We start from the raw sequence: 27,031 nt of genomic DNA, 5'->3' as shown, positions 1-27,031 counted from the left end.
AGGGTGTTACTCGCTCTGCCTGCTCAGTTATCCACTGATGCAGCCGTCAGCTAAAAACGAAAACTTAAAACAGTTTCTAATCAGCAAACCCAGAACTTTCCTTTAATTTCAGAAAGCAGGTGGATGTATTTCACTAAAAAAAGGAGAGAAAACTCACCTGTATGTTTCCTTTTTTCTACAGCTGATGGGTTTTGGGCCGTAGGATGCTGGACGCAAGATCCAGGATTACTGCTACTGAGCGCTGATTGGTTGGCATTACTGCGACTGTGTTCTGATTGGTTGGCGAGCGGAGCAGCTCATTGGTTGTTTGCGCTCACTGACGTCATGAACGTACATGAGGCGCCGTTTTAAACTCCTATAACTCGAGTTTAAAAGCTCTTACAAATATAACAGCACTGTTAAAGTGTTTTATGCTGTTCAGTGTTCAGGAAATTAATGTATTGTTTTACATTAAAACTCTTTAAACATTTATAAACTGTTTTTGCTCAAATGCTCCATCTTAACCATTTAATTCGGGAGCGCCCTCTAGCGTTTGAGAAACCCAGAAGATCCTCTCTACAAGTTCTGACACTGCATCATTAAACACACCTGATTCAGCTCATCAGATAATTAAGCAAAGCCTTCATGAACTGAATTCAGAGCTTAGATGAGGGTAAACGCTGATCTCTGCAGCACTTTGGCCCAGAAGGTCCCCGGTTTGACACGCCTGTTTTAAAGCAAAGTCTCTCTTATCTGTCCTGTTGGCTTTAAGGAAAACGGCAGTATTTTTTAACCTAATATGTATCTGACACAGTTATAGCACATATAACAGTTTAAACACACTTTCCTGCAGTAAAATAACAAAGGAAGCAAGTTGAGTCACTTAAAATGCACCTCAGGTTTTCTGTTCTCTATTAAGTAAAAAGAAAAGACTGACTTCATTCTACAGATACAGATTATTCCTAGATTATTCTTTTATCTTGCCGAGAAATTCTTCACGAAATACTTCCCACGAGTGTGTACCATCTCCATTTGTAACCACTTATTGACCAACAGGTGGCACTACACTCCCAGTATCCTGAGAGGAACCCCTTAATACAGATGGTAAGCCAGAGTAAAGCTACCAGTTTTTAAGGTGGCAAAATGTTAACGTTTATGCTCAAACTTAGTTTGTCAGTAAAAGTGTGCTGTTTACAATGAATTGTGCATTGAAGTACGCTTAAAAATGCAATCACAGTAAGGCTAAATCAACAGCACCACCTGCATTCTCTTATGATGTAACACTGCTTTATTAATCTAGCTGATGGATTATGATGCTTCTTGTTCATTTGCTTACATTTTGTTTTTGCCCATGATCTGCATTTATCTTCTGTCAGTGTGTGTTGCTGTGCTATTATGTAAAGCACTGCGATTTATAGCTGCTTATACAAAAGGTATAAATAAAGATGTAAGTGTGGAATAAGACAGCTGAAGAATACAGAGGTAAAAGCAAAGGATGTGGAAACTCTTTATTATCAAACTTACGTCTGCACCAGCACAAGGTAGACAGCAGCCACTCTCAGACTCACAGCCACATTTCGCACATATTCCCCGTAGCCTGATAAAGATGCATTGCTATATTACAGTCCTTGTAGCTCCATCCTCCCTGAAAAAGCTCATCTTAATACACCTACAACAGTATCATACATTCGCACTTACGCCATCATAGAAAAACAAAGGAATAAACAAAAACAGACAGGAAGCTGCACGTGCAGGGATCAGAGGGGCATGCGGTTGCCCTCGACGCTGATCTTTACCGCATGACCCGGCTTTGTTAGGCGTCGGATGTCGGCGAAGCGTCGCATCTGTTTATCTACACGTGATAAACTCTTCCTCACAGGACCCTGTGACAGAGAAGGAAAAAAAGAGGAGGAAAATAAGAAGAAGGAAGAAACACAAGGACTATAAATGAGATATAGTTGAGCAACAACAGCAGCACAATCACACCAGGAGATACAGCCAGAAATAGTATGATATATTCCAATTTGTCATACATGTACATGAGTGTATATCATCGCTGTTGAAACAAAACCTTGGTAACTTCACAGGTGAAGCAAAAAGCCCTTCTTAACTTTGAATGGAAGTTATTAGAAAAGGTTATTTTTAGGTTATTTCTACTGCATGACATTTTAAAACAATGTAAAATAAGGGCTCCCGAGTGGCGCAACCGTCTAAGCGTTGGCCCTATCATCAGGAGATTGCGAGTTCGATCCCTGGTGATGCTACAGCCGTCCGTAGCCGGGAGTCCAAGAGAGCACAATTGGCCTCGCTCTCTCTGGGTGGGTGGGATGGCCCCTCCTTCTCCCCCCATCACTCAGCGCGATGCTAGTCAGCGCAGGCGTCTGTTAGCTGACGTAACAGATCTGGCGGTTGGCGCTTTCCTCCGAGCGCGTTCGGCTGTCCAGTGACGTTGCGTGAGCGGCAGCTCGAAAAGAAGCGGTGGTTGGCTTCACAGGTCTTGGAGGAAGCCTGTGTTAGCCTTCACCCTCCTAGCGTTGATAGCATTGTGTGATTGGGGGAGTCCTAACTAGCGGGTGGAATTGGAGACGACTAAATTGGGGAGAAAATCGGGTAAAAATAAATGTAAAAAAAATAAAATTAAAAAAAAAATAAAATAAAATAAAAGGAGATGAAAGGTTTGACCCGACAGTGGTGATATACTCTCAGGTGTTTAAGACAATCTATACTGAATATTCACAACTCGCATGCCTGTGTCACAGCAGCAGTTCACATGTGTCACAGTGCCTAATGAATGTGCAAGTTAGCCTTACAGCACTTACTGCACAGCAAAGTTGAGCATATAAAGTCATGCTGTAAATATTCAGCTAAGTTTATTCAATGTAGGAATGCACAAACTTTTTTTTTCTGTTTTTTTTATTCGATTTTAACTATTTTAATTAATCAGCCAGTCATATTGCTGCTGTCACATTAAACTATTCTCCCTTTTTATTTATTTGAATACATGCCCAACTTGAATATTTGTATTGCATGAACACTTGATGATCAATGGACCAACAGAAATGGTCCAAAATAGCATGAAATAAAATCTCGCATCAAAGTTTTGACACTGACAGTGTACATTTCCTAATATACAGTGAGTCTGAGTAGCAGTTTGAATTTGGAAGAAAACAAAATGCTTGTTTTAGCTGCTCTGCTTCACATTTAATTTAAAGCCCATATGAATACTACATAAGAACTAAATGCTAGGAATCCAACGTTTGCCTGCCAGTTACATCCTAACATCTATATCTCTTCTCTTATGAATACAATACACAATAAATGAACAGACTGCTGCATTACTCTATGAGAAAGTCTCCTCTTTCCACTGTTCTTGAGCCAGTGTACATGCAAACACACAAAGATGTATGACACGCATTAGCATGGCTATCTGATGGTTGCGTTAGCAGATAACTATGAGCAGGTAGAGCAAGTGATGGGTTCTATAACCAACTGATGCTCATTCTCATAGCTACGGTCGCTGTGCTGTTAGAATGCAGCAGATATGTTTCAACCTCATTCCCACAGCCAACCACACACCTGCTTTTTAAATACACACACAAAACCCATTAAAGTTTGGGATGTAACTGGACAGCAGTGCTTAAACAGGTTTTTCCAGCTCCAGTCCTGAAGGGCCAAACCACTCCACCCTTTGGAGTTGACCTAAATCAGACACTATTTGAAAAAGAATCTGATTAAGGTGTTTTAAAACAGACCATATCCTGCAAGTTTCCCTTATCATTTCTTACAGAATCTTCAAAAGAGCCCTTCAAAGCAAGGAGGACACCTAAAATGTGCACTGCTGTGGTCTTCATGCCTCGTGACAAAACAAAAAGGGGTCCTACATCCCTGAGTGCATTAGTAAGGGTGGTGCTCTCTTCCTCTGCCACACTGCACACAGTGCATCATGCAGCACACTGCCACTTACTGCCCCCCGCAGGGCGCTGTGTGAGCTACAGGGGCATGCGGTTTCCCTCCACGCTGATTTTCACAGCTCCCTGCACCCGTCGCTGCTTCCTCTGCTCAGCAAAGCGCCGCTTGTGCTTCTCCAGACGACTGATGCCTCTTTTATAGCCTCTCTAATAATTAGACCAAACCGCCTGATCAACGCGCCTCCGTAAATCCCCTCTAAAAATCAGATCATTTTAAAGACCCCCTAGCAAAACAGCTAAAACTAGTATAAAATCAAAACAATACAGAAGATGCGAGTAAACTAACACTAATGCACTAACAAACACTGTCCAAAGCCATAATGAACTACATACATAAATGCCAGTTAAATTAACTGCAAGCAATCCACATGGTATGAATAAAAAAACCCATTCCAAGGCTAATGTATCTAAGGCTAAGGTCTAGGCTAAAATTCAAAACTCATTCAAATTCATAACCAAAACTAAAATTTTACTCTCTAAATGTCTGTGAAAGCTGTCCATCACCCTGGTGAATTACTACTACCAGTCTTTCTCTGAAGAGGAAACACCTGAGGGCTTACAGGCAGCCCACCACACATACCCTACATATTACTTCATTTTAAATAATTTAAAGCAAAAGATAAAAAAAATAAATAAAAATGTGTGTTAAAATGATGAAATCTACTTTACAGTCTAACTACACCAAAATTTCCATCATCTGTCACTGAACTATACAATCTCAGCTGATCCTCCTGAACAGCTACCCAAAGCCCCTCCAACTAACCCGGTTGGAGTCGGACTCCACATTCCATTTGGGCCGCACAACGTAGTCCTTATTGGAGGGCATGGGCACACGTGCCCGCGCACAAAACCCAGGGTCACCGGGCCGCAAAGCTCTGAGAAGGAGAGACAGAGAGAGAAATTAATTAGGCTTTGACTTAAGACAGATATTTAAATGACAGACTATTTGTTGTTTGCTTTGAGTGACTTTATGCCTTAATTATGCTTATTTTATTAAAATAAATGACTTAGCATTCCACTTTATCATTGAAAAATCATATCACTACTGAAACTTTACCAAATGTATCGGTAAAAATTTTAGCTGGCTTTGCGCAGAACTTGAAGTCAGTACATCTCTCGCAAACTTAACTGCAGAAAATGTGTTTCGGTAGCAACAGTTAAAGTAATACACTGATTTTCCGTCTTTTGCGACACGTTTACTCTAAAATGATTGAATCCAACAGCTCACAGTGTGGCCATAACAGGCAGGGACGCAGCCTCACTCCCTGCACTAAGGTGTAGGGGTGTGGCTACAACAAGGCTCCGCCTACAGACTAAAACTATTTGCTATTTGACATTTCACCTTCTTTTATTTTATGCATATGTTGCACTGCACTTCTATGATTGTGACTTTGTGTGTGTGAACACAAGAATCAAACTCACTTCTCTTCTCCGGTCAACACCTTCTCCAGATCTCTCCGAGGAGTCTGTCCCCCTGAACTGTAGACACAACAAATAGTTTAGCATCCAATTAGTCTGACCAGCAAACACTCACATGACATGCTTTCCTCAAAAAAAGTACCACATTACACTCCCACTGGAGTAGATCAGCTCTGTCTGGCATTCCGTGGATCCATTTGGTTGCCCTAGTTCCCACTGGCCTGCTAAAACTCACTGAACCCCAAACTGACAAGCTTTTCCACAATTTCACAGCAAAGTTTTCCATTGTTTCCTGTCGAAATACTTTTAAAGATTTTGGCCAGATTTTGTGGCATCCATGATTGTCTTGCCTCATCAATGCTGCTTTAATTGTAACAATTCTAAGTATATATAATAGATACTATTAATAATTTTGCAATTCTTGCATTAGTTTATTTCATACAATTTTTATATATTAAGCCAGACTCACATAGAAATAAGGCTCAATATCAAAACGCAAGATTTTTATGATACTGAACAATTAACTCCAATGCTATCTCAATGTTCTCAAACTGTTAATATCTAAACAGCCAGTCAGCCAATAAGCATGCATATTTCAGAATACAGACTACTGACTGGCTGTCTACATTATGCTGTAATAATGAAGTTAATTTGTCTTTGTCACCTTATTTACATTAGCTTTATTATATTTATCTAAAAACCCTAAAAACTCATGGAATTGTTTAGAAATTGGTCAGAGTGGCCATAACATATTACAGCCGCTGCAAGGCCAATACTGCTATATCTTGGAGCCCTGCAGAAGAGGCACAGGCAGCAGAGATGGTGATAAATACCTGCTAGTGACAATTAATATTTACAAATTATTTACAGCTTTTTAACACTTATGCAAGGAAAATCTTCATTAGTACACAGGATGATGCGGTAAACAGCAGTTTCAACAGAGAAGAAGCTGTGAGAAATGGACCAGCTGAGTAGATGCAGGAAAGCTGAGGTAAGGGTTAGAGGTAAGAGATCACGGACTACATCACATCTCACAACATCAGCACTGATCTAGGATAAATTTCATTCAACACATTCTCATTAAGTGATAACTTAATTAAGAGCAGAGATGATCCCTTTAGTCTAGATCCACCTTCTACAAGCAGATTTGCAGGGGTGCCCAAACGTTTGCATGATTGCACCTGCATAATTTTGAAACTCTTGTTTGCGGCTCAGGATACTGATCATATTCTCTGTGGGATTCATGTGAGTTTCATGAGCGTTTTCTGTGCATTCAGAGGTTTAAACTGGACAAGCATGAGTGGGGCCACATAAATGAACAGTTTTACAATGATTCGTACCAATCGAGGGAACCGACAGTGCACACTACTCGGCAAAACAATGGGCCAAGCCTAAAATGGCAAAACATTAAGATTTTAATGGTCTTAACAATGAATCATTATCTATTTTGTTGAAAGTTTTGTGTGCAAACCTCAAAGTCTTTTACAGAGAGAGTCGGTATTTTTCTACTCAGCACTGACAGATTCAAACAGTTGAAAAAACACTGCTCAGCTAGTTTGTGTTTAATGTGAGACCAAATATTCTTTACAGGGTTTAAATTTGGACTCTGACCAACCAAAACCAGCAGTGAAAACCATTATATTTTGGGCTTGGCCCAATTTTTTGCCCTCAAGTGTAGTATCCACGAAATCTGCCCACTTTAAAATTGCAAAGCAGTGCATTTAATTTTGGATTACATGGATCAGAAAAAGGTAGATCGTTTATTTGTATTTCTTTGACTATGATACGTTTCTCTATTCATGCAACATAATGGGTACGACAATACTTTTTAATAAAGGCTATATATGAGGGGTAGAGGTGAGTTTTACACCATGACAGACTAGTAAAAGAGCGCAAAAAGAGCGATTAACCCAAAGAGCGCAATTTTCAAATCGCACAAGCTGCAATTTTTATTTTAGTCTTACAGTCTTATCAACAACAATGATACGCAAGTTACTATGCAAATGTTGATAAACAAGTTTTAAGCAGGGAAATTTTACCTAATAACATGGAGCTTATGAACAGCTGTGGCATCACAACCACAAATAACTGGCAGGCTGGCACACTTAAGAGTCTCAAGCCAGAAAATGCATACGCCGGTCTTCTTAAAAAAAAAAACAAGCCCATACCACAATTTATACCTTGGTTATAAACAAAATTCCAGACCTTGTAAAAACTATTTCTATGTAGTGAATCGCTTTGTTCATTCTTTCCACTGAAAATCCTCAAGGACTCAATGCTGTACTAAAATGCTGTGAAAATGCCCTAGCCTGCCACAGAGAGATTGCAACTGACCAATCAGCTTTGAGCACGGACAGAATACTTCAAAAAGTACAAAACCTGTTCCTCCGAGACCCTGGATCTTGTTCAGCGTCACACACGCGCTCTAAAACGATTAAACCTGAAGAGCGCTGCCGTGCAGAGCACACAGGGCAATCATGCACATTCCCACACACACTCGAAACCTGAGCGGCCCAAAGACGTCGGGTTCCTCGGCCCTCTCAACCCTCTGAGGCTCACTTCAGCATGTGTGTGTGTGTGTTGGTGTGTGTTGGTGTGGGTGGGGGGAAAGGGTAAGAGGAACAAACACAGTAGTTGAAATACAACATGAAACATAAAAAATGTAAAATATGGAGAAGCAACTACAGCGAAGGAAAGCATGAAATATTAGAGATAGAGAAACGTTTTACAGACATCTTAGGGGTGCACGATCAGAATCGGCCAAGATTAAACACGGACAGTTTTTGCTCCAAACTTGTGATCGTGTCGTAATAAACTGGTCAATTTATTATTTTCATTTTACTTGACCTACGTTGCAATTTTATGAGGTTAGTAACATCAGGCAGGTAAGTGCACTCGCAGTGTATCTGATGGTGCTGCTATACCTTGACCAAAATGTTGTAGCATAATCATAGATAGCCTATCATGCTAAATAGCCGACTGTCTCCTACTTTCAGTGTAGCAATTTATTTGACTCTCATTATGTAAACAGGCAACTGACTGTTTGATTGAAACTTAAAATGCAAGTCCAGCTCATTAAAGAGCAAATAATGTTCTTTACACTGCAACTTTGGGGAATGGAAAGTAAATGTGCAATTTGGCTGCAATGAAATCAAAATCGGAACTGGCCTTAAAAATTCATGACTGTTGCACCTCTAATTGGCTCCTAACACACATTCATTGGCCACTTCATTAGGAACCCCTCCCTTGTAGCTCCATCTTCCTTGTGCACAGTAAGAGAGTGGAGCTCATCTGTTGATGCACTTTGTGTCAGCCTTCTGCTAGCCCAGGGGACGGGCAACATGCGACTCTTCTACTGTTCTGTTGCAGCTCCACAGCAGAATAAATAAATAAATAAATAAAATATCCTGCTTTGCAGTAAAATAAAGCTCTGCTGATCGTTCTAACACAGTTTTAACAATAACTCTGGAATTAATGAATAACTGCTAATTCACCAACCTTTGACCCTGCTGACTGGTCCGCAGATTGCTGGTCACAGCAACGCAGACAGCAATCTCACCTAGCTAGCAGCTAACGAAAAGGCAAAAAGAAAGATTTAAAAATGAACATTGATAATTTGGAGATGAATGGACTTATCTGCGTTTATAATCACTCCAGCTGGTTTCCCTGATACGTTAAATCTGCAACAAAAAACTGTCAAACACTAAAAAGTTGCATGGCTGAAGTTAGCTTCTCGCTCACCAGCTTCTTGTTCTAATTCTCCCATTCCACCTTAAATAGTGCAGCAGTTACATTAATTTAAGGTGGAACGGGAAAAAATCGAACAAGATGGCAAATCAGAGACTTCAGCCTCGTGAAAGTCGAACATGGAGAGACGTTTTACAGGAAACTACTGTACTTTTGCGGAAAGGTTTCCTGTCAGAGATGCGAGAAAAGCGGCTATAGCTGAGCTAAAGCTTAAAGCAGAGCAAAGTAAGTCTGTGTTTTCCTTTATGTTACACTTTACTATACTTAGTCTATACTAGGACATTCGCACATACTGAGACATATTTACAGCCAAGATGGTAAAACGTTACTTCATTAAAACGGACATAACATGTTGCCAAGGTGGTTTGATTTTTGTTGAAAGGACAAAATGACTCTTCTTAACATTTGTGCTGCTGACCCCTGCTCTTACCTCTAGGTCAGTTTTTGACCAGAACCGCTCTTGGCTTGATACATTTGTACGGGGCGCCACACACACTACCACATCAGAGTCACCACAGTGCTGAGAATGAACTACCACCTAAATAATATCTGGTCAACAACAGCCCTGTGGTCAGACACTTACCAATGACTAATGATTAGGGTAGAGGGGAGCTGAGAAATAGCACAACAGATGGGCTACAGTCTGTAACTGTGCATCTATATAGTGAAGTTAATGTAGGTGGAGCTCATAATGTGAACAGAGAGTGGAAGCAGAAGGTAGGTGTTTTTCTAACAAAATGGACAAGAAGTACAGATCACCCATATCACCCATAAGGGCAAACAATGGGTGCATGTGTGACTAAGGTTTGTGAGTACCTGAGCCGCCTGCGGGGGGCGATCTGTTGATCCAGGTCTCTCTGCTGCCTCTCCTCCCTCGTCATGCACTTATAATTAGACGATAAGCCAAAGATGGGCCGCGACCATTCATCTACACACAAGCACATCCACACAGTTAGTACACATACTATATATACAGTATAACTACTATAACTGATAAAGCACTTTTCATTTTACTTACAAAATCTCAGGGCTTTACTCGGAAAAGAGCAACACATTGGAAAAACATTATGGTTTATATAAAAAGTAAATTATACTGTATATGAGGTGTTTGTACATACTGATGAGTTTGAGAGCGAGATCTTTGTTGGCCCGTGACTCTTTAGGATGTTTGTAAAGAAACATAACAGCTCGGCCGATTCCACTCATCTTCAGAGTCTCCTGGCTTACGCTTGGCAGCTGTAGTAAACACATACACAGTCAAGATTTCCTCTTGTGCCACATGCATGTATCTTTAATAATGCATGGTAATGAGTTACTAACTTGTTTAACAAGTATCACAAAAGGGATTTGTTGAAGTAATAGCAATATGGTATTTTTGTCCTCATCAATGCCTTTTACTGAGCAGCTTTAAGCCATATGGAGCAAATGTCTCAAGATTTACTCACCACATCACAGTAAAAGCAGTCAGAAGCAGAATGTATTAGTAAATATACATATAATAAGGCGCTCAGTTATAACTCCTTGCTAAAAATAACTAGAGCTGTCCCTACTAGGCTGACTAATTAGCTGTCAGTGTTTAAATACATTTTAATAAAGACTGATAGCTGTCTATATATATATCCACTCCTTCATTCAGGTGAATTATAGATCAACAATGGAAGCCATAGGAATGTAGTACAAATATTCTATTTTACTTAACGTTTTACTTAAGCTGTTTATTTAACATGCAGTCGTGCAACACAATAGGTATTAAAATGCAAAGTGGAGGTCACAAAAATGTCTAAGAGAATACGGTGTGAGGGTAAAAGTGTTCTAAGAAAAAGAAATGCAAATTCTGCCACTGGAGTTTTACTGTAAACGTGTAAAGCACACTCGATATTAACCGGCTATGCTTAAAGAATGAAATAAAAATTCAAATATAAAAAATTTAATTTAGTGAAATGAAAGTCAAATGAAAGCTTCCATTTAAAGAGCAAACTAAGTTTTAAGTTCTATCATCCAATGTTTTCTGATGTTAATGTTATAGTTAAAATAGTCAATGACTAACGCCACTGAACGTATTTGGACCTGAACTAGGAACTGTTTAAAAAAAATAAATAAAATAAAAAAGAAAAGACAGCTAATATAAAACCATGCACAGAAGCAAAAACTGCTTCTGACTGGTGCCTCACCTCCTGCAAGATCCTGAGTAGTTCTTCTCTGATCTTCAACGCCGGAAGACTTTTATCAGGCAGAGGACTGATCCACTCTTTTATCGCAGTCATCACACCACTGTCTATAAATGTCTCCTTCAGATCCTGCCTGAAGAAACACGAACACACACAAACCAATGCATAAACACACAAATATACTAGCTATTAGGTACTACCTTGTGTCCAGACTCACCAGACATCTTATCAGATTCAACTGGTGAAAGTGTGTCACTGAGATGCCTTTATAAAAAAGCCAACTGACAATATTATTGTCTGATTGCAGCTCTTAAGTTGCTGAAGTTGTTAGCATTGTAGCCTAGTAGGCTACAATAACAGCAGACTGTAGGCTAATGTAGCACAGTAAGTTTTACTAAACCTACAGAAAGAACAATGAAACTAAAGCAGGACCTACCACACCACACCAAGAACAAGAAGTTAGCTTAAAAGTATCTGAGCAGAAACCAGGCATATGTAGTTCCTCTGGTACATGCAGGCTTTTACCTGCCACACTGAAATGGATTACTGGAAAAGAGAAAAGTGCTGCAAATACTGATTGAGAGGCTTCTCAGTCGATATGTGTGACTTGTTTCTCCAATGCGTGCTGAAAATGTGCTCAGATGGTGTGCTGGTGGTGCATTCACATATTCGTGTGATATCCACTATATTAGGAAAGAGGTAAATACTCACCTGCCAACCCCCCAACCCACATCCCCTCTGGGTCACTACAGCATGCATGTCACCATAATCAATACCATCATCAATCAGTAATGGCTAAGTGGGGCGCAATCAGATGAACGTATACTGCACACGATCCTACAAGTGGTTGGTAAGAATCCTATGGAGGAAGATAAATTGTCTACTTGTGTCTCTACAAAAAGCTTCTATGTGGTAGACGTTTCTGATGAAATGGAGACGAAAGAGCAGGGACAAGTGACTTTAGGTCGACTTTAGGACCAGACACTCGTATACAAATTCAATCCGTCTGAGAACAAGAAAGCTGAAGAAAAGCTACTTACTTCTTTAAATGCATCACAACTGTGGGCAGAAGCATCAGCTTTTTCAGCGCCGGCTTCTTCTGACTGTTCAGTGTTCGATCCTCCTACACAAACACACACACACACACACACACACACACACACACACATTACATAATCTCTCTAAACATATGAGAGTTCAGATTCTTACTAAATGCATAATTCAACAGTGCCAATTTAACTGGTTCTGAAAAACAGAAGTTTTGCTGCACTGCTGGAAAGAAATACATTTTAATGAGTGAAGGGCTAACGCCCCAACACTGCTCCCTTCCACAAGCTGAAGGAAATGCACTCGAGTAAAAAATACTCACACGGAGGGATGTTTATCGTTAGGATTTTATCTATATAGATATTGATACAGACACTGCTTATTGTTACCTTTACTGATACTACTCTCCATAATTTGGGGCAAAAAGCAAAGACATGACGTTAAAAGATGTAAAAAGATTCAGAATGAAAAGGCTGTGTCATCTTCCTACAGATGAAAACATTAACAACCATAAGCAATACAAAATTAATTACCGCTGGTTGTCAGGATGGTTCACATTAAGTTTTAACCTGGGCTACCTAGCAGTTATTTATGCTATGCTATACTAGATACTGAGTTTTAATTTAGTACAGACTCAGCTAAACATTAAGGTTTCCTGCTAATAAGCTGATTTAGGGTCTCAAAATATCCTAATTACTCCTTTATTGCTGGAAACATTTTCTGATAAGGACAATTAGACTATCAAACTTTTCTGCCTGTAGTTTTAATACAAGGCTAAAGTTGGCTTCCTATCCGCCAGCTTCTTGTTTGAAGCTTCCCAGTCCACCTTAAACGGTGCAGCAGTTATTATAACGCCTGAGGTGCCAGCATGCAACTGCTGCACCATTTAACAAGAAGCTAACGGACAGGAAGTTGACTTTCGCCTCTTAGTTTTAACGCTGAAAGCATTTTTGATAGATCCTAGAATTTTATGTAGGAAACTTATAAATATGCAGTACAGTAAGCCATATCGACAAGACAGCACACATCATCACAAGATGTAGGTGCAGCAACCGCTTTGCTAAAGCAAACATGCTGCACTGCTTCAGATTTTTACACAATATTGTATTAAATGATGTGGCGGCTTAATTATGCCCTAACAAAATCACACAAAAACTTTCAGAATCTGATTTAAACGGCAAATCACCAGTAGGTCCAGTAACTTCTAAATAGACAAACTGCATCAAATATGCAGAGGCCCTAAAATCTGGAACTATCTGCAGTCTTCGTCAGTGATCAGACATGTTTCATGCAACACATTCGATTACTCCAGATGTTACTAAAATTAGTAGTACATTTATATATATCAAATCAAATCCTATTCTCCAAACGAATCACATCTCTGGGCACAACTAGAAAGTTAAAATTAGCTATGTAGACTGCAGTAGCATCTTGCTAACAAAGCACAGCAAATGCTGTACAAGCAGCTATTTAAACACTATGGCAATGTCTGGGTGGCTCACTAGCCAGTTACGCTAGCTGGTTCCCAGCAAATAAGCAACGTCCTAGTGACCATGATGTTATACGGTATGCCATCATAGTTTTGACTGGCTGTTTCAGTAAACTTACTGTACAAGGCTGATGACCGGTTTGGGTTTCAAATGAGTTTAAAAGGAGCTGCAAGAGGCTTTCCATTATACAAAGTGAAACTGTAGTTGTTAAAGTTTCATCATGTAAAGCACACGTGTCAGGATCCAGTCCTTGTGGGCCAAACCACTGCGGACTTCAGCACACTGCCTCATTAAAACACACCTGATTCAGCTCATCAGCTAATTAGCAAGGTCTTCATGAACTGAATTCAGAGTGTTAGATAAGGGAAACTCTAATCTCCGCAGCACTTTGGCCCGGACGTCCCCCAGTCTGACGTGCCTGATGTAAAGACGGCCTTTATCCCAAACACATGCACACACCTCTGCAGCCTCAGTCATTTTGGTGATCATGGCGCTGACCACATCGTCTGCGTCGCTGATGAACGTTCCTCCATCTCGATGCCGTCTGCGTTTGCCGCTCTGAGCTTTCTTACGGGCCAGCATCATGTCAAAGTCAGACATGAACGATGTGCTGAAACATACATATACACACAGTACTGGTTTAGACATTTACCCTTCAGCCTTCTATTGATAGACAATATATACGACATTCATGAATCCTCTCTAAAGTAGCTTGAAAGTAGGGGTGGGCAATGTGGCAAAATCATATCACGATACTTAGACATTTTGACAATCATAATATTTTTACACACAGGCATCAAGCATTCAAAAACTCAATACAACAGTTTTTAGTTTGTAGTATTACTTAGAAATAGCTTTATTCAATATTTCACACACTATGCTGCACTAAATCCAATTAAACCTGAATAGTTATGCTTTCTTTGCAATGAAACATGCAGTTGATCAGTATTCTTTAAGTACTAACACTATTCATACGCAGACAAGCTTAACGCGTATCATGATAATATTTATCACAATTTTAAAATAGTCATATTAACCACTTTTACTTAAAAGACTGATTTATCAAATGAGAAGAACCATAATCTGATTAGCTACGTAGGTGTTAGTACAGTGGTTAGTACTCTAAAGCCTAGAAGTGTAAAAATGCACAGTGGTGCACTGATCTGAGGGTGGTGCAACAGATTTTTAATGTTAGGATTAGTTGTAATAATTTTCTATACAGTAAGCACTCATTTTTTGGAAAAAATAAAATGGGTTTTTGTATTTATATTTGTATCCACTGCTGTGTTAAAAGCTCCTCCAGTCAATTTCATGTATTCAGTGTCATTTTTAAAAATAATTCTGAATAATACTAATATAATTAAATCGAGCTAAATTTTAGATCATGTACTGAATCGCTTCCTAAAGGAGCACCGGCAATCAACTTCACCTTTTTAGGTCAGAGATTTACATCCCTACTAGTAAAAGTTTAAATTCTCACTCTTTTCCTCCTCTGTCCACATCGTCGTCTGAGTCAGAGTCATCAGCTGCTTCTTTGTGTCCCCCAGCCTTAGACTGCTGCTTGTCTCCTTCCAACTCCTCCTGGTTAAAGCCCTGTTCAAATCAACACATACACGTGAGATAAAGTTAGTCAAGAGAAGATAAAAATGCAAGTAAATGACACAAACTTTAAGGAACTAAAAATTCCAGTAATATCAGCCAGTGTAGTTTAACACAGTTAAAAACTGATTTGTTTTTGACACAACTGTTCAGTTTTAAACTAAATTGTGGCACTAAGGGCTTCCCATAATTATTTTACTGTAAATTAGCTCATCTTCTTATTTTTCAGAATTTTCTCCTTACAGAAAAACTTCTTGCGAGCTGGTGGTGATAAGCTTGGCCCTCTCTATAAAGTGTGTAACTGACTGCAAGATGTCAATATACTGCTAGAAACAGGTGCACTATGAGATAGCAGGGTCTCACCGTAAACTCCTCTTCTTCCTCATCTCCCGACTCTCCGAAGATGTCTGCTATCATTTTCCTGTGGGGCAGAGATCGCATGGGTTACATTTGGACATAAACATAGCAGGGGTCAACTTTAACGACTGTCCGCCAAAATGCTAAGCCGGGACACTTCAGTTTTCTGTGACAAACTAAAGGTGTTGGTTGTCGCAGCACTCGAGAACTTAGGGGATTGAGTGTCTTTTAGTTATAACGATAAGTGTTACTTGAACACTTCAGACACAGATTTCAAGTCTGGAGCAACGACATAACTGCTATAACCAAGTTCACCCCTGATGATGTGATGTTACAGTACTACTTTTTTCCCCCTCATCATTATTAGACATTATTGGACACTTTCTGTTGCTTTCTGACCCCCAGTTGTGGGCGTAACTCTGATGATGATGCAGAGAAACGTGTTTTAAGTGTCTTATTGAATTTGTTGTTCCAAACGTTTTTGGAGTTGTTCCTCCACGGCTTACTTTGGCCTTGCATGTACTGTAAATTGCGATCTAGTTGATGTCTTGACGTCTACACTGATGACATGTTGTGCGTGTCTGGCTGTGTCTGTGCCACTGTTGCATGATGTGACTATCGTGAGGCGCATTCGCGCGAGTTTGACCTGAAAACCGGCTTATTGATCGGTGCATCTTTACTTGTACCTCAAGGCATAATTCAAACTGACAGCAAACAACAAAGCAATAGATTCCCTCGCAGAAAAATCAGTTTCCATAGGTCGATTCTGATCATAAAACTAGTTACAGCCATATGAATACTTAAGATTCACAATTTAACTTTTCTTATTCTTTGCCTGCAACTATTGAAGAACAAGTCTAAAAAGGCCAAATCGGACAATTAGCCATCTTCTTTCCTTCCTTCCATAAATATTTCATGCACCGCCATCCAAATTTGTTAGAGCAGAGTTAGACGTTAGAACGTTCCTTATTTTCGAGTCCCACAATGTGTCTCAATGAACACAGTTACTGCTTTCTTCTAAATTGACATTTATTTGACTCAAGTCAATGCATCCAATACACATTTTGTTTGTTGTGGCATAATATAACTGTGAAATATAAGGAATGTAGAAAATTACTGTGATCATCTCAAATAACTGCAATTTTATAATAATATGATGTTATATTCATCAAATAAATAGTAATTGTACATTAATGTGTAGAAGTCTGTTCTCTGTAGGGTATGTGTAACTTATTGTAATGTAGAAAATCAACTACATGAGAAAGAAAAGAGAGAACAGCTCCACTTACTCTTCCTCATTGTTGTCTGAGTCGCTGTCGCTGCCGAACAGTGTTTTCTCGTCTTTTTTCCCTGTGTCCATCTTCAACCGGTCATCTTCTTCCTCACTGTCTGAGCCCAGCTCTCTCAGTTTTGCTGCGATAGTTTTATCTGGAGCCTCTGAGCCTTCATCACTATCAGAGTCATCATCTGACACTGCTCTGCTCTTCTTTACAGCTTAGGAGAGAACAAGTCATCAGAATCCCATCACAGGATCAGTGCGTTTGGGTTGAATTAACAAATGTGCATTTTACCATTTCTGCCATACAAACATCTGCATTTTTAAAAGAATTGTATTCAAATATACTGAAGAGAAAAATGTTAGACTTAGATGAACATAGTTCTATTCAATCTGTTAGTTTTTATTTGAAATATTTACAAAATTAGCAGTCTTTTCATATGTGTGCGTATCTTTATATTCAAAATATCCCAGACCCTTGTTGAAACAGAGATTTTTACCTTTTGTTTCTTCCTCATCCTCACTGTCGGAAAGAATGGCCTTCTTCCTCTTCACTGCAATCACAGAGATTGTACAGCTTAACATAAAATCTCTAACAATCAAACAGTTGAAAGAAACTCACAAATCCAAATAAAAATTCAGTCAAATTAGAAATTTTACAATAGAAAGACAGAAGCCTGGGGTCAATATTAGACTCGAACATTCATAGAGTGTAGGGGTGCGGGAAAAAATCAATTCTTAGACACATCGTGATGCGGTTGTGGACGATTCTGAATCGATTCACAAAAGTCAAAAATCGATTTTCTAAATATTTAATTTAAAGCGTAATGTTGACGGAACACAAAAGGCGGAACTTGGAAGTGGGTAAGTGCAGCGCCCGGACAGTCTGTGGCGGCACATAACAAAAACACAACTGGATGAGTGAGAAATCCAACCGACTCCCTCTGCATTAAAGCCAGGTTAGATCAGGAGTCACAACACAAATGATAAGAAGAGCCATTTTGTCCTTTGACGTCCATCACCACTGGATCTTATGTTACCCTAACAGCGCATTTTATCACAGATGAGTAGCAGCAGCTTCTCGTTCTCCAAACAAGAGCACTGAATGAGAGACTTCTAGTTCACCTGCCACATCACTTCCATTTGATTTATTAAAAAAGATATTGGAAGTAAATTCATTATGGATCATTACAAATACTTTGCTTTAAAAGTACCAAGTCACTTTAAATAACAATAACACAGAATCACTTAGTCACTTTAAAATGTATATTCTGTGTATATTTTGTGTATATTTAATATATTTCAGTTGGTTTTTCTTGTATTTTTATTTTTACTCATTTACTTTCTGTAGAGTGATTATCTGAGCCTCACCACAAGCATTTCAATGCATAAATGTCCTGACATGACAAATAAACTTGAAACTGGAGCTCACACAGTGAGAAAATATAAATGCTATATAGAAAAAAAAAGATGCATCGATAATCATTTTATAATCGCATCGCAGCCTCTGAATCGTAATCAAATCGAATTGTGAGGTGCCTAGAGATTCCCACCCCTAATAGAGTGAGCCAAAAAAATTAATAATCACCAGGCAATAGAAAAAATACACTCTAAAAAAACACATGCGGTCAGCTTAAAAGTCGGGCACTACAAGAATTGTACATAAAGTGGCTTCTTTTCTTCTGTTGCAGTAGAAACTGCTCATCATACAGCTGGACCCTGCCACAAAGCCTTGTCACTGTGACAGAGCAAAGAGAGAATTAAGAATAACGGTTCAATTAGTCATTTAATCAAATAACAGTCAAAAGAGAGGGCAAGGGGGAAAACTTGGCCTCTTTTCCCACTGTAAAGCCAAATCTCTCCCAGGGCCGTATTGTGCCATCCCACAATGGTGAAGCTGTTTATGTTTCTTTTTAATCTACTGTGCTTCCAAATTGAGACCAGAAAACACCAAAGAAAAACTACACTAGAATGTCTCACTCTTGGACCAGGACCAGGAAATACTGAAGAAAAACTACACACAAGAGTGGCTCAGTGAGGGTTAGCAGGCTCATAGCTCCACACACCACAGAACAGGTTCATTTCCAGCTGTCACTCCAACCAGTCTCTCAACTTTGTGTTGAGATGTGAGTTTTTATCTTCTAAACGCCTGCGTGTGTGACCATCGGTTAACTGGAAACAAGCCTGTACTGTGGTGGGTGCGACTTTTAGCCCGCTACCTACGCCAGCATTAATGTAGCCCAGGAGGGTCCAGCTCCAAACACAACAAAACAATTCCATTTCCAGTAGAGTTCTTATCCTCTACTGTGGTCAGCGGCACCTTGAGCCTGCCGACTACCACTCCACCTCTTATTTGACTTTGCTGTATCAGACATGAGCTTTTATCTTCTACAGCTGTAACAGCTGAGCACCTGTCAGTCGGAATCGAACCTGTGTTGTGATGTTTGGATCTGCAGACCAGTAGCTAAGCTGTAATGCTGCTATCTAGAGGAGAGCTTCTCTGCTCCTAGTTACCAGCACTGCTTAATATTTAGCAGCTGTTGTCAGACTCAACATTTACTGAATGGTGAATTAAAAGTCAGGCATTGCTTTTATTTATTTGGCGAACTAAGCTTATCTGATTGTTCTCGGTTTTAAAAGGCTCTGATAAGCGAATAGCTATGCTATAAAGTCACCCAACGGAGCGGATCAGCGGCTCTGAGCAGGGACTGTATCACATGATCAGACTTTGATGGTGTAGCGGAGGATTGTAAGCACAGAGCTGATGCATGTCTTTACCACAGCGACAGTATTTCAAAGCATTTGCCCCCACCAAAATATCTGTCAATTTACTCTAATTATAGATTACTGACATTTGTCAAAACTATCTATGTATAGAGACTTCTCCATGACACTAGGGGGCAGCCTGCATTCTGATGTGCATTTTCATGCAATGCAATGCGCAACTGAAAGCACAGCAGTATTATGCTAGTAGCACAGTCTCTACTCTGCTAGCAATGGAAACAGATTTTTAAAAACTCTACCAAGCCCAAAGCAGCCAAGGAGAGGACTGGATCAGATGCTGACTCTGCTATGGGTTACTACAAGGAATTGCTTGTTGGTGTACTGAACAAAACCATATTCAAGAAATCTATGATTGGTTTCAGGCAAGACTGAACAATGTTCTTGGCTCTAGAACACACGCTAAAGCAGACCTGGCATTTGTCCGTTGTCACTACGGATTTCCCAAAGAAGAGACGGGTGAAGAGCTGTCCCTCTTCAACGCGATGCCATCAGAAGAAACTGGCTTCAATCAACGACTAGCATTTTTTAAAGCGTCAAATCTGGTCGATAGTTAAGTGAACATCAGTGACCTCTTAAATGCTCCTAACTGTCACTTTTCATGCTTAAATCCATCAAAAACGGACGACAAACACTACGAGACAGAAGAGACTGTCTGACTTCGCAGTGCTGAATACTGAACAGGCCATTAATGTAGACTTGGAAAAAACAGTCAGTGCATTTGATGCCAGGCCTGGTGGGCGCAGTCCTGCACCTCACTAAGGTAGGACATTGTCTATACTTTGATAAATATAGGTTTTATACTTACTGCCCCCCCCTGACATTACAATATGTGTTTAAAATTGCAGCTGAATTAACAAATATCAGTAACATGTCTACTAACAAGCTCGGACTGCTTCAAATGGCCATGCTTTTCAGTAGAGCTTGTTTAAGTAATGTTACACCCTGTGTGAGAAGTGAACACCACCATTAGCTCGCTGCTAACAAACCCAGGAGCGCTAGTAGAAATCAGCATTATCATAGCGGTGTTGCTCAGGCTACTTATAAAGCGAAGATTTCCACAGTAAACACTGCTTTATATTGACATGCGCAGCTGTGATAATCAAAATAATCACTGGACTACTTAATTATTCATTTATTGGACAGCGACAGACCTCCTTTTTTTGTGCGCATCACGTGAGCATACCTGGCTTGTCCTCTTCTTCATCGTCGCTGTCAGCTAGAGTCTGTCGAGGACGTTCTTCATCCTGATCACTTCCTACGTCTTCTTTAGGCTTCCTTTCCTCCTCTTCCTCACTGTCTGAGTTAATCACTGCTTTCCTTCCTCGCTCCTCTTTCGTCCTCCTTTCTCTCTTCTCCATCCTCTCCTTCAGAATCTCTCCGCGTGCTCCGTTTGGCTTTCTCTTCATCTGATTCGCTGCCTGAGTCTGAGCTCCGCCTCCTCCTCCGAGGCTCCTCGTCCGAATCGCTGGCCTGAGCTTTTTGCTGCTCTTCTGTTTCTGAAGTGCTCCCCCTGCGTTTGGGCGGAGAACTTTCATCATCATCGTCACTGTCGGCAGGGCGGGGGCGTTCCGGCTCTGAATCGCTGGCTCCACCACCACCCTCATGTTCTGATCCGCTGTCGGCAGCAGGGGGCGCTGCGTCTTCTCTATCACTGCCTTCATCCTGCCAATCATAAACACAAAAGCATTAGGCCAGTAAAAATACCACCAGCAAATATGCAAACACAAATGACAGTGTATACTCAAAGCATAGACAGTGTGTGGTCTTCTGCTCCCATCATCACCAACACTGTGAACAATTCACACCCAACAAATTTCTCAGGAATGGGACGTTTTACATCAAACCACTCAAAATGACTGTTTATATTGTAACCAATTATTTATGCACACATTTTAATAAATTACTTCTCCTTTAAAATAGCAAACAAGCTGATAACCAAGCAAAACAGTAGCACTAGAGCTGGGCGATATGGCCAAAAATGTTATCACGATAAACAAAATTCATATCGATACATATCGCGATAAACGTCAAATCATTATTTCTTTCAAGTTTGAAGGCTGATTTTTGCTCCTGGGTGGTTGTTGTTTTACCCGATTTTCTCCCCAATTCAGTCGTCGCCAATTCCACCCGCTAGTTAGGACTTCGCCAATCACACGATACTATCAGCGCTAGGAGGGTGAAGGCTAACACAGGCTTCCTCCGAGACCCTAAAGCGCCACCGCTTCTTTTTGAACTGCCGCTCACGCAACGTCATTGGACAGCTGAGCGCGCTCGGAAGAAAGTGCCAACCGCCAGATCTGTTACGTCAGGCTAACAGACGCCTGCGGACCCCGGCTACGGACGGCTGTAGCATCACCAGGGATCGAACTCGCGTTCTCCTGATGACAGGGCCAACGCTTAGACGGCTGCGCCACCCGGGAACCCGTTAATTTTTTCTAAGTTTCTGGTGAGCTGTTTTTATCAGCTGGAAAAGCACAGCCGCAGTTTTGTAATAGTAATAATTTAAGAAAGAAAAGATTATTTTAGCTGTCTGGTGTCGAGCGCTCGGCTATCCCGTTACAAATGCTAAACAAGTGGCCAACAACAGAGCTAAACTGTTTAGTTTCTCAACAACGTCAACTTAGTACAAACAGCAAACTTTAGCTGGCTCGGTAGGTCAGTGATGGATCACACCGCCTCACTGCCATCACTCCACCACATCAGAGCATATCACAGTATTCAGACACCAGCTAGCGACGACTGGGGTTCTCTATTCTATCGTAGTAGTTTAAGGAGTGAACCACAATATATCAACACCAGACAAACAGAGTCCTCCTTTTAGGTACGATTTAAACTGAAAGTGGTGCTTTTGTGTCGTGTTTGATCTACAGTATCATCAATTCTCCGTGCTGTGTGAGTGACGGAGCTGCTTCAAGTTAGCCAGCTGCTAAAAACAGCTAGCCTGGAAAGATAGCGCTCTCCCGCTCTCCAATGCCTCACAGCTTCCTCAGTTTACTTTCGTTTAAATCAGGGCTGTAATTAACATGAACCCACTTCTTTCTTTCACTTTCGTTGCTTGGGAATGCACTAATACTAAATATGACTGAGCGCTGTAACAGTGCTGTAGTTGTGAGGATCAGACATGATTTAAGGCTGCAAAAGCTGGTTAGGATGTACGGAAAGAGGTGAGTTGCTGTAGGACAGTACAGTTACGCCACTGACCTCGTCACTCAGACTCGGTCACAGGAGAGCAGATCGCCGCTCGCTCCACTCAAACAGGGAACGTATAACTCCATGTTACAGACGTTGCTAAAGTACATTTGGCCACTCATTTTACTCGTCGCCCCCTCCCTCTCTAATCATGTCAAAAAACTCGGAAGTGTGCCCTCTCCTGGCGACAGCAGAGTAGTGCCGCTTTCCTTGCAGTAGAAAATGCCACCAGGGCTTTCGCTGAACGTGGAAGTGTGAGAATGGTGTATTATATCGAACATTTATCGAACACGTCGTATCGCTCTATCAAGGAAAAAAGTTATATCACGATAATTATCGTTATCGTTTTATCGCCCAGCCCTAAATAGCACTATACTTTTTTAAAAAGCTGTGTAATACTATTTTTTTTTTTTAAATGTTTACATATTTTTAAAGGAACATGCAGTTATCCAGTTAAAAATAAAACATAACAAAAATATGTTATGTTTCAAGAGTGTGTGCCGCTTTACTTGTTGTGCAGGTGAAAAAGAAAACCCTAAAATTAAGGTGCGTGAACCACCCTGAAGGAAAACAGTCTCTCTTGACCAATAATTAATAATCTAAGCAGGCTGACTAAAACCGTCTTGGTTGAGTACACCATCCCTGCTTTAGGTCATAATGCTGATAATGAGGGAGGACATAACCAGCTTCTCCCTTTAAATCAAAGTGCTTACAAAGGAAATTCACCAATTTACCAAAGTTCCTGCATAACAATCATTAAGATGTAAACAAAATAACTGAGTTATTCTATTAGCAACAGCTAAAATACACATGCTCACATTTCAAAAGTGTGTGCTGCTTTAGTTTTTGCACCCTAAATGGAAGGTGTGTGAATCACTCTGAAGGGAAAGCTTTTTCAGTTTTTCTTGTCCAAACTTTGCGGCCGTTATATCAGCTACAGCTTTACCTCAAAATGCTCTTTTGGATGCATGAAAAATTATTCTGGAGTTTGATTCTAACTTTGACACCGAGAGCAAAAAGCTTCTAGCGACCCTGCAGAGATAAAAAAAGGTTAAAGGGTCAAAGATCTGTGTTTTTAACCTCAGACTGGTGCGACCCTCCTCTCATTTCCTCCTCAGCATCTGACCCTGCATTCTCGTCCTGCACAGGAGTGGCACTGCCATCATCTACAGGAACACAGAGAAGGGTAAACACACAAACAACAACACAACAATCTCCAGACACACGCAGATACAACATATTCAGAATTAAATATTATAGCTAACCAGTCCCACTTTAGGTTAATCAGCATGACAACAGTAGATAACAGTCCAAATATCACAATACAGTTAATTAAAGCTGAAGTATTGTCAAGTCAAGTCAAATTTATTTGTATAGCACTTTTTACAACTGATGTTGTCACAAAGCAGCTTCACAGAAATACATTTAGGACAAAGTTTCAACATGAAATGTAGATCCTCCAGGTGAGCAAGCCAGGAAAAACTCCCTCAGAGCTGAGGAAAAAACCTTGGGAGGAACCAAGGCTCACAAGGGGGGGGCCATCCTCCTCTGGTCAAACTACCTACAAAATTATTATACTACTAATATTAATAGTAGTAGTAATAGTAATATGCATGAACATCTGTCAGGAAAAAGGTCTGTTTGATTAATAGCTCACAAATGTGGTGCAACACAATACTTCTCAGTGGTAGTGATAATAAAACCAAATGTGTCATGCCTCTGAAAGCGACCTCACAAAGTTATTACAGGAAATGTATAACAAATCTAAATATCTGTCCACCATGGACATTCTTTAAGGAATGTACAGACGCTCATATCGATTCCAATATCATTGTGCATCCTTAAAATTAGACCTGGATGATTTGGCCATGCAATATCACATTACTTCAGGACGTTTTCGCGATACACAAGATCACAATCTTCACTGTTTGATGTCTGACAAGTTGTAACAGACAAGTAAAGTCACATTAGGAATTCTATCAAAGATTCATGCTTAACATGTCACATGTTGTGCTGCAGTACTTCTAATAAAACAGGACTAATGTTAACTACACTCTCTTTCTATTCAAACATGCAGTTTGGAAGTGTTTTAAGTACTGACCATGTTCACGATACGCTCAGAACAGCTTAAGGTAACATATTGTGATGTTATTAATCACGATTACGATAAATACTGTCTAATTGCCCAACACTACCTTTTGTTGGAGACAACGCAACCCCTGGTTTGTATCGTAAAGAACTGTACAGAAAATTAGACTCGGTGAATTTCTCTACAATGTACCATTTCAGGTCGAATCACTTTGAACGGCTTTGTTTACATCTCACCGGCAGAAAGTTAAAGACGTTAGCTAACTACGGAAAACGGCGGAATTCCCCTTGAACCAAGTGCACCCGTGTTAGCTAACGTTGGCTAGCTGGAAAACCATCAGTACTCAGCCGTTTAAGTTCACATAAGAAAAATATTCACAGTACGGTTTACATGTAATACTCAAATTAAGTCCCACAGGTGATCAGGGCTACAACCGAACCCCTTTGTCTCAGCTGTGTGACTTAAATACTAAAATACTAATACCAGCCAGGTTAAATACAAGGCTAGCTAACGTTACCTGAGTGACTCCCTGAAAAGACTTCATCCTCACCGTCCATTTGTGGCTCTGAAGGGACGGTTGCTCACCTTTACAGAGAAATTATGGCAGAATTTTGAGGAAATAACCGACCGTATTAAGGAAAAATAGAAATTACAGCCGGACAGCAGCGCTGGGCGCCGGTAGCAGTTAGCCGTGTTTTTAGCCCTCTAACTCCACAGAAACAGGCAGTTACAAAGGATTTATCCACGACGATTTATCCACGACCATCCTATATAAGCTACACACGCGTTATTTCGTCTGAAAATCACCACGAATTCTCATAGTGTGGCTGTTTTGTCGTAGTAGCTCTAAATGCTACAGCCGCAGCTTCGCCACCAAAATGGAGCCTCGAGGTGGTCATGGCGCCTGCGCGAAACCGCGCGCGAAAATTACGTCACGTTCTTGTTTACGTGTTTATTTCAGGGATACTTTTATTCGTTCATCCTCAGCTTCGCGAGCACCAATACATTCGGAGATTTACTTAAAAACGTGAACATGTAAAGAAATGCACACATTTCACATTAAAAAAAAACTGAGTAAGTGAATAAGTGATGAATCCCAATCTCCTTTCCCAAACAGAAAAACTGATATGTGGCAAATATATGGATTTTAAATATGTGATACATTTCCTTCATATCTAACTGGAATTTGTCACATATGCCAACTTTTTTTAAATTAATGATCCATATTTGGAATATGGATCATATATTTCAGCCATTTATCTGCTAACACTAACATAAGTGTATGACATATATTAATCATATACAGTTGATTTTATATATATATATATGGTGCACGTCTGGTGCGTTTTTATTTACATATATATATATATAAATATATATATATATATATATATATATATATATATATATATATATATATATATATATTGATCAGGCATAACATTATGACCACCTCCTTGTTTCTATGCTCATTGTCCATTTTATCAGCTCCACTTACTATATAGGTGCACTTTGTAGTTCCCCCTTTTAGCCTGTTCTTCAGTGGTCAGGATCCCCATGGACCCTCACAGAGCAGGTACTATTTGGGTGGTGGATCATTCTCAGCAATGCAGTAACACTGACGTGGTGGTGGTGTGTTAGTGTGTGTTGCGCTGGTCTGAGTAGATCAGACACAGCAGTGCTGCTGGAGTTTTTAAACATCTCAGTGTCACTGCTGGACTGAGAATAGTCCACCAACCAAAAATATCCAGCCAACAGCAAGATGGACTGACAAGGTAGGAGTGTCTAATAGAGTGGACAGTGAGTGGACACAGTGCTTAAAAACTCCAGCAGCACTGCTGTGTCTGATCCACTCGTACCAGCGCAACACACACTGTCAGTGTTACTGCAGTGCTGAGAATGATCCAAATAGTACCTGC

The 27,031-nt window shown here is 40.2% G+C and overlaps 1 protein-coding gene across 1 annotated transcript; it reads right to left on the bottom strand.

The window, feature by feature from the left end:
- Positions 1 to 1,462: 1,462 nt before the first annotated feature.
- Positions 1,463 to 26,017, bottom strand: LOC118796946 (protein IWS1 homolog). Its single transcript, XM_036556105.1, is given in 16 exon segments — positions 1,463 to 1,862; positions 4,711 to 4,822; positions 5,370 to 5,426; positions 9,930 to 10,041; positions 10,232 to 10,349; positions 11,285 to 11,414; positions 12,322 to 12,404; positions 14,278 to 14,428; positions 15,299 to 15,411; positions 15,781 to 15,838; positions 17,064 to 17,268; positions 17,551 to 17,604; positions 21,018 to 21,169; positions 21,171 to 21,496; positions 24,104 to 24,189; positions 25,630 to 26,017. Coding segments are annotated over 16 exon segments (1,923 nt in total). The 5' UTR covers positions 25,670 to 26,017; the 3' UTR covers positions 1,463 to 1,736.
- Positions 26,018 to 27,031: the final 1,014 nt, after the last annotated feature.

This window comes from Colossoma macropomum, unplaced genomic scaffold (genome assembly GCF_904425465.1).
Source record: "Colossoma macropomum unplaced genomic scaffold, Colossoma_macropomum, whole genome shotgun sequence".
In the NCBI taxonomy this organism is placed as follows: domain Eukaryota; kingdom Metazoa; phylum Chordata; class Actinopteri; order Characiformes; family Serrasalmidae; genus Colossoma; species Colossoma macropomum.
This window is presented reverse-complemented; position numbering and strand designations above follow the sequence as displayed.